At 41.0% G+C, this 8,573-nt stretch overlaps 1 protein-coding gene across 2 annotated transcripts in view; it reads right to left on the bottom strand.

Annotated features, from left to right (window-relative positions):
* Positions 1-213: 213 nt before the first annotated feature.
* Ndfip1 (Nedd4 family interacting protein 1) overlaps positions 214-8,573 on the bottom strand; it is a 46,762-nt gene continuing 38,402 nt past the window's right edge. Inside the window, exons 7-8 of one of the 2 annotated variants that reach the window (XM_028777955.1) lie at positions 5,229-5,334; positions 214-1,131 (exon numbers count right to left, since the gene is read on the bottom strand). In XM_028777955.1, the coding sequence (XP_028633788.1) occupies positions 5,231-5,334 (104 nt within the window). In that variant the 3' untranslated portion in view covers positions 214-1,131; positions 5,229-5,230. The remainder of the gene's footprint in view (positions 1,132-5,228; positions 5,335-8,573) is intronic. The other variant, XM_028777954.1, reaches the window with a different exon arrangement.

Below are 8,573 nucleotides of genomic sequence, written 5' to 3'. Positions count from 1 at the left end.
TGGGAGGCAGAGGCAGGCAGATTTCTGAGTTCGAGGCCAGCCTGGTCTACAGAGTGAGTTCCAAGACAGCCCGGGCTACACAGAGAAACCCTGTCTTGAAAAACCAAAAAAAAAAAAAAAGAATATACTCTGGATTATTGTATAAAATTAGAAAGTGTTTTCATAATCAGCAAATGTAAACTCCAAAATTAAACACTAATCTACAGCAAAAGGTGCTACACAAGAGACATTTATTAATGTTCTATTGTATTTACAGCTTCATATAGCAACCAAAGTGAACTAGCACTTGGGCAGCAAGCACATCATTCTACAGTTATAACAGTTGTAAAAGCAAGGAGTACAGAATGTTAGGGATCCTCTCAAAAGTTCCAAACTAATTCTTTGCTCCTGACCCTCTGAGATTCTAGCCAGTTTCCAGAATAATATTTAATCAGAATCTGTCTTTGTCCTTTCCATTTTATATGAACTACACAGAACTACAGAATGAAAAGGTAATTTCTGAATATAGACTATGATAAATTAATGCTTATTTACCAATTGAGAACATTTTTTGTTAACACTACAATGAACTTTGCACTATGGTTTTGCTTCCAGATGTTCACACACAGTACAATTAAACATATTTCTAGATTAATTTGAACAGGAAATATGGATTATGTGCAGAAATGCAGTCATAACCAAAGTTTCAACTTTTGAGAAAACCCCTTTTCAAATAGCCAGCCTTATACATAGCTTACACTAATCTGTAATTTCAAATCTGCTTTGAGATGGAGGATGAATAAAGCAAGATTGCCCCCTACTGACTACAGGGACATGGCTCATGCTATTTAAAATGACTACAAACAATATATAAGGCATTATTAATAATACATCACAGACTTGATTGCAAGAGCTTTTTCAAACATTAACCACTAATGATTCGATGATTACAGAATTCTGCATTAACTATTAACATTTTACACCTAGGAACAAATAGAGAGAAATGATCTTTTCAATAGTACTTTATTTTTTAAAGCAGGTGACTGTTCCTCCATTCTGGTGGTGATTCACTTCCTGCAGGTGCTCTCGCTTCTCGAGGGACTTCATCAGTGCAGGAAGCCTTTGCCAGAAAACATCTGCCAGAGAAGGACACTGAACAGTCAGACTCCAGTTAGCTTGTTATGTTGGCTAAGAGCAGGGTATAGTCACAGAAGACAAGAGGCTTGGAGACATCCATGCTGCATTTCAACATAATTTGAAGATTTCTATACATGGACATCATAGTAGCCAATAAAGTCAATTTTTGGTGCTTAACATCAAGCCCCTCCTCCCACTATAAATAACTGGTGTGCTCTCTCTGAAGATTATTTATGTGTATGGGTGTTTTGTCTGCGTGTATGTCTGTGCTCTGCATGTGTACAGCACCTTCAGAGATCATAGGAGGACATTGAATCCTCTGGGACTGGAGTAAAAGATGGTTTTGACCACCATGTGGGTGCTGGGAAATGGAACCCAGGTCCTCTGGAGGAGCAGCTAGTGCTCTTAACCTCTGACTAACTTTCCAGTCCCAGTATACTCTCTCTTAAAAAACAAGTCAGGGGTCTGGAGAGATGGCTCAGAGTTAAGAGCATTGACTACTCTTCCAGAGGTCCTGAGTTCAATTTCCAGTAACTACATGGTGGCTCACAACCATCTGTAATGGAGTCCAATGCCCTCTTCAAGTGTGTCTCAAGACAGCTACAATGTACTCATTTATACAAATCAGGAGTTTCTCACTCTTCTTTCTTCTGTTCTAACATAAGAGGGAAAAAAAGGGCCATTTCCTAATACAACAGTTGTTACCATTCACTTGACAATTCTGTCAGATCTCACACAGGAAAAATTCCGTGAGGATACCAGTGATGTCACTCTTTATGTAAACTGTAACAAAGTTAGAAAGTGAATGTAAACTCACCTGTCCTATCCCACAAATGTGCTTTAGAAATGTAAAGAACCAAGGTATTGGAGCTGGAGAGATGGCTCAGCGGTTAAGAACACTGGCTACTCTTCCAGAGGCCCTGAGTTCAATTACCAGCAACCACATGGTGGCTCACAACCATCTGTAATGGGATCTGATGCCCTCTTCTGGTGTGTCTGAAAACAGCTACAGTGTACTCATATACTTCAAATAAATAAACCTTTAAAAAACTTTTTGAAGCTGGGCAGTGGTGGCGCATGCCTTTAATCCCAGCACTTGGGAGGCAGAGGCAGGTGGATTTCTGAGTTCGAGGCCAGCTTGGTCTACAGAGTGAGTTCCAGGACAACCTGTGCTATACAGAGAAACTCTGTCTCGAAAAACCAAAAAAAAAAAAAACAAAACAAAAAAAAAACAAAAACAAAAAAAAAAATTTTGAAAAAAACAAAAAAACCCTCAAGGTATCTGGGAAGCATGTTTTTCAGAATATATGCAATTCCTAACCAACTTTTAAAAAGTATTATGACAGAAAAGTATACTTTTAAAATGATGTCTGTGTCTATGTATGTCCCTGCTCTGTGCTAAGAACTGAACTCAGGGCCTTGAGTGCTAAACAGATGTGTATCACTGAGTCAAATCCCCAGCCCCGTACATACATGTAAGTATAATTCTCATGGAAATAATGTGGGGGAAACTTTAAGTATCTCTTGATTGTAATGCCAAAAGAAGCTTAGAAGTCAAAGAGACAATGGAACGACTGGAACTGGAGTTACGGATGTTGTAACCACCATATTAAATGCTGGAAACTAAAACCAGGTCTGCAAAAGCAGCAAGTACTCTTAACTGCAGAGCTAGCTCTTCAGACCCCATAGACGAGTCTACTGTGATCACTCCACAATTGTTTTTGTTGCCCATAAGCAAATCTGGAGGGGAGTATCTTCTCAATGGGGTTCCTTTTCCTCAACTCTAGCTTGTGTCAAACTGACATAAAACTAGCTAACACACTAATGATTTCACTTCCTTACACAATTCATCTTGTTTGTCCTGCATTCTGGATAGCCTAAAGAAGTCTCTACTCTTTGAGTTTTGAATGTTTAGACAGAGTCTCTCTATATAGCCCTGGCTGTCCTGGAACTATGTACACCGACCGGGCTGGCTTCAAATTCACGGAGATCTGCCTGATTACCACCATGCCAGGTGAGAGATGTCTCTATTCCAACACCCTCTGTAAACAATAAGTTCAGTCTGGAATGAAAGGTGTATTTTCTCTATGGAGTTACTTCTGAAATTCCCTACCTATGGTCTTTCTGGCACAGGCAAGCCTATACAGCTTGCTTATAACTAGGAATATTAACCACCAAAGAAGGCCAGATTCAGTGAGGTAATGCCGTAATACTTCATGCAATGAGGTTTAACTGTATCTTCTAACCAAAATATCTGTTGACTAAAGAAATAAAATATTCTACATGTACGTCTGGGTAGAGAGGTTTTATAGTCTTTTCAATGAACAAAGGTCACTCATGCCTACAGAATCTTACCATTTCCCTCCAAGGGATTTTGAGAGTTAATTGGTAAGGAAGCAATTAGATTTGTAGACACTGCTTTCAAATCCTAGTCCCTTTACCTGGGTTCAAGACTCTCTGGGCACACCTGAGTGATTTCATACCAACTACCATACGAGGCTGGGCAGAAAGCAAATAAATGTTCTGGTGCTCTCAGACAGGGCCACTCGTTTACTTGTGTGCAGGTTTCTGACAACTTTTAAAGCACACCACAGAAACCCTGCTCAAACCATTCTCTGACAAGTTCCCACAGCACTGTCCTAAAGACTGGTGATGCGCCGGGCGGTGGTGGCGCACGCCTTTAATCCCAGCACTTGGGAGGCAGAGGCAGGTGGATTTCTGAGTTCGAGGCCAGCCTGGTCTACAGAGTGATTTCCAGGACAGCCAGGGCAACACAGAGAAACCCTGTCTCGAAAAACCAAAAAAAAAAAAAAAAGACTGGTGATGCAAATTGTGGCCTAGCAGATTCATGACTTTCAATGTACCACTCAGAAATATTCTAAAATTTTAGAAAAATCAAAGCTACAGAACATAATCCCATCAAAACCCCTAACACTGGAAAACAGCATTGTTAAGCAGTCCCTGTGTCTTGGCTACTATTTGCTGTGCACTAGAAGATGAACAAAGTGTGCAATCCCAGCACACTCAGACCCTCCCTGCTTCTCTCTTCCCCTCCCCTCCCTCTTCAAGAGGGAGTCAAACCTTGTACGCCGAGCTATACTCCCAAGCCTGTCAAATATCCCTCTAAATAAAAAATGAGGACAATAGACAGAGAGAGGGGTGATCTCATACCACTGGGGAATTTACAATACTATGGAATTCCTACAGAATAGTTCTGTTTGCAAGGATGAAGTATGAGCTGAGCTGCTGTCTGTTTCTGTTCTGCACTACACCTCAGGAGACTGAAGTTCTCCCACACATAGCCAATTTCCACAAGTTAAATTCTACTGTCATTTAAGGTTTGTGACAACTGCAGCACATAGCTATCACAAGGCCTTTTCTGGGCCTTCAACAGGACTGGCTTTTAAATGGTGTTCAAGGTTTTATCAAACACACAATTCCAAAAGCCCAAAAGACAAAGAGTAAAGTCTGCAAAAACATAGCCTGCCTTATTTGGACTCCCTGCTTTATTCAAACTATCTTACTCTTCAGGTAGCTGCTGGTAAAAGACGGGAGTTAGACACTGGGGAAAACTGTGTGAATCAGTTCAGTGCTTAGTTCTGTTCCAGTAAAAGAAAGGTCTCCCTCGTTCCCTTGGATCTGAGATCCTCTCTACCAATCTGGGTATGCACCTGAAAGCAGGTGGCAAGAAAGGTCCAAGAACTAATTTTAAGAGATGGATATCTTAGTGGGCTTGTCAGTAGTGCAAGCAAGAGGGCCTGTCCCTGATGTACCTGCTGACTTCCCTCACGGCATTCTGGGGCTCTGTGAGATTAGGGAAGAAGGAAGAGGCCTGATGGGCTCAATCATGCCATCAGTGCCCTATCCTGCCCCCCCATTACTACTGAGACCCTTGCCTGTATGTTGCCAAAACACTTCTCTTCTTCCCCTTTGCCCTCAACAATGGCTTTCTGCAGATACCACCCCTCCAATAAAAAAGGGTGGAAAGCCAGGACCTTTTATGGTCTCCTTACAGTGGATGTGCCCCATCCGAGTCTCACTCTAAACTCTGCAATGCATCCCATGATCATAACAACAAAAAAACACAGCCCCCCCAACCCCTCCTCCAATACCTTTAATAAATAAAGAGAACTCTGGTCCTGGGGAGATTTGAGAAAGTTTCTGGCATCTTCCGAACTTTTGCGTAATTGATAAATCCTCTGAGAAACAGGAGAAAGCCTAATTTAAAAAAAAGAAAAGTCAAGAATGATTTTCTAATTTCTACATTACGTCCCTTCCCCAGAACTTCCCCCATTGTAACAGGAACGTGTCATTTTCCTGCTGAAGCCTATTAACATGGGCAGTTTTCTCCAACATTTCCAAAGGATTTTCTATCAGATTATCCAATGGGCTATTCTTGAAGGGAAGAAAAACTCTCAGGTGTAAAGGACTCTTTTGCACAGGATCTAATTGGTCTCTAAAGGAAATGGAATGTAAAGTGGGACCACACATTTACATCTGGAGGACTCACAGGGAAGCCTATAGAATCTCCCTGCAGAGTTCCCAAACAACAGCCACACATCTGACTCCAAAAGGAGGGCTTGCACATGGGTTTTGTAACACCAAACCAAACCAAACCCAAACAAACAAACAAAAAAAAACCAAAAAAACCAAAGACTCCAAAAAACAACAACAACAAAAAACCTAAATGGGTTTTGTTGTTTTGTTTTCTGAAATATGGTCCCAATATACAGACCAGTCTCCAACTTGCTATATGGGAAAGACTAGCCTTGAACTCCTAATTTTCTTGCCATCATCCCTGCAGTTTTCTGAGATTACAGGCACACACCACCAGAATTCTGCTTTTCTCAAGCTTAATTATGATCTCTTCTGTTATTTCATTGTCTGCCAACAGTACTTAACATTGTCCACTAGATGTCAGCATACACTTATGCAGAACTCCAGTTTTCTATCCCCCCCACCACCACCACCACACACACCCAAACAGGCTTTTTCTTAGGAGTCCAGGAAGTTGTCCTAACTGTCCTGGAACTTGCTCTGTAGACCAGGCTGGCTCTGTGTCTGTCTCCTAAGTGCTAGGATTAAAGGCGTGAGCCACAACCACCAGGCCCCAGTTTTCTACTGGTCAAGGTGGCTGGACACAGCAGACTCACACATTTACCCTCAGATGATGAGAAGCCCCTCAGATGAAAATGTACTCTTAACCCTGTTTCAGACACTCTTAACACCATTTTAATATCATTATTGACATACAATCTGCAGATATAAAGTTCACTGCATACAATGCCCTGGTTTAAATGTATTTACTGACTTGTACAACAACCACAATCTAATATAGGGGCATGCTTATCACCACTCCCAACCATTGCACTTGGCAGCTGTTACTCATTTGCTCCCTCCTCCTCTTGCTGAGCCTCAGGTAATAATTAGTCTATTTTGTTTTGAAGAATTTTTACATAGACTTCGTGGTAAAAAAACAAACAAACAAACAAACAACTTTTTTCTTTTTTCTTTTTTTTTTTTTTGGTAAACCAAAAGCTCAGAAATATAGTATAGGCTAACCCTCACATGCTGGGTCTCTTGAAATGGAATGACCAGCAGACCATGTGGGAATACATTTGCTAGACATTTCAAGTGCTGAGAAAAGTTTAAAATGTTAAGATATTTATGTAAAATATCTTGATTTTTAAATGTTCCCAACTAATTTAAAACATCTTTAAAAATAACAGGGGTAAGTGGGGCAGTGGTGCACACATCTTTAATCCCAGTACACAGGAGGCAGAGGGAGGCTGATCTCTGAGTTTGAGGCCAGCCTGGTCCAGGACAGCTAGGGCTAAACAGAGAAACCCTGTTTTGGAAAAACCAAAACAACAACAACAATAACAACTGGGGTAAACAAACTTCTAGTGTAGGTTAGCTGTAACTCCTGAGCTCCCAGTTTGGGTATATGCTCTGTACAGAAACCTACAGACACTGCCAAAGAGACCCAAAGAGGGCTGGAGAGAGGGTTAAGACCACTGACTGCTCTTCCAGAGGTCCTGAGTTCAATTCCCAGCAACCACATAGGATCTGATGCCCTCTTCTGGTGTGTCTAAAGACAACTCAGTGTATTCATATACATAAAATAAATAAATAAATCTTTTAAAAAGATAATAAAATATCAATCTATCCTCCATGAAACACTGATACAGAAATCAATCCATTAAATTTCTTTTATATTGGAAACAAGCCATCTGAAAATGCCTTCTGTCTCTCCTGTGACCCATCTGGAATTCAGTCTACCTTTAAAGCCAATAGGTGATCAGCCTTACTCCTCCTCATCTCTTTCAAATGGTGCTAGGAATTACAGCCAGGACTCAGCACGCAAGGCCAGGGTCCTAGGCCACTGAGCACACCACTCAACCCAGCCTTTCTCTCAGAGTCCATCTAAGAGAATAAACAAGCCAACATATTATTCCTCTTGAGCCACTCATTTTTATTAAACTCGTGGAAATCAAGACAGGGAGAACTTCACCCTTTCTCTTCCTGGAACTGTTAGATTCCAGTAAGCAAGAGTAGACAGTGCTCCAGTACAGGAGGGCAGAGAATGATACCATGCATGACTTGCATTTTCTAAGATGCAGAATTAGTAGTGAAAGGATCTGGTGACTAAGAAAGGCAGGCCTCAACTCTCAAATCCTTGCTGGGCTTAGGTGTTAGACTGAGCTAGCCAGATTCATTAGCAACAGTCCCACCAACAGCTTTGCCAGAGGATACAAGAAGGCATGTAGAGCAGGAACTAGACATGATGATGCACACTTGGGAGGCAGAGGCAAGAAGATCAAGCAAGCTTAATGGCTTCCTGATCTACACAGTGACTTCTAGGCCAGCGATAGGGTACATAGCAAGACGTTGTCTCAAAAACAAAACAAGATGACAGTTCAATTATAAATCTGAACACCAGGCATGGTGGTGCATTCCTATAATCCAGTACTTGAAAGGTTCGGGCAGGAAGATAAATTCTAGGTCATCCTCAGCTACATAGCAAGGTTAAGGCCAGTCTGGTCTACATTGAGATTTTGCTTAAAAAAATAATAATGAAAAAAGAAAAGAAAAACAAACAAAACAGAAAACAAAGAAGGCCAGGTATAACTGCACAAGCCTTTAATGCTAGCATTTGGAAGTCAGACGCAGACAGATCTTGAGTTTGAGGCTAGCTGGTCTATAGAGTGAGTTACAGAATAGCCAGGGCTACACAGAGAAACCCTGTCTTAAAACAAACAAACAAACATTAAAAACAAAGAAGAAAATAAGGTCTAAACCAGAAAGAACTTTTGGCAATAATCAAGAGTCACATCCTGAGAAGCAAGCTTTCAGACAAAGTGATAATGTTACAGGTACCTAGTGTCAATCTGATCATCTTTCTTTTGGAAACTTTGCTTTTAATTACATGTATGTCTGTGTTGGGGTACATGCAG

Source organism: Grammomys surdaster, unplaced genomic scaffold, assembly GCF_004785775.1.
Source record: "Grammomys surdaster isolate TR1022 unplaced genomic scaffold, NIH_TR_1.0 317, whole genome shotgun sequence".
Lineage (NCBI taxonomy): Eukaryota > Metazoa > Chordata > Mammalia > Rodentia > Muridae > Grammomys > Grammomys surdaster.
The sequence above is the reverse complement of the archived record's forward strand: the minus strand, read 5'-3'. Positions and strand labels throughout refer to the sequence as shown.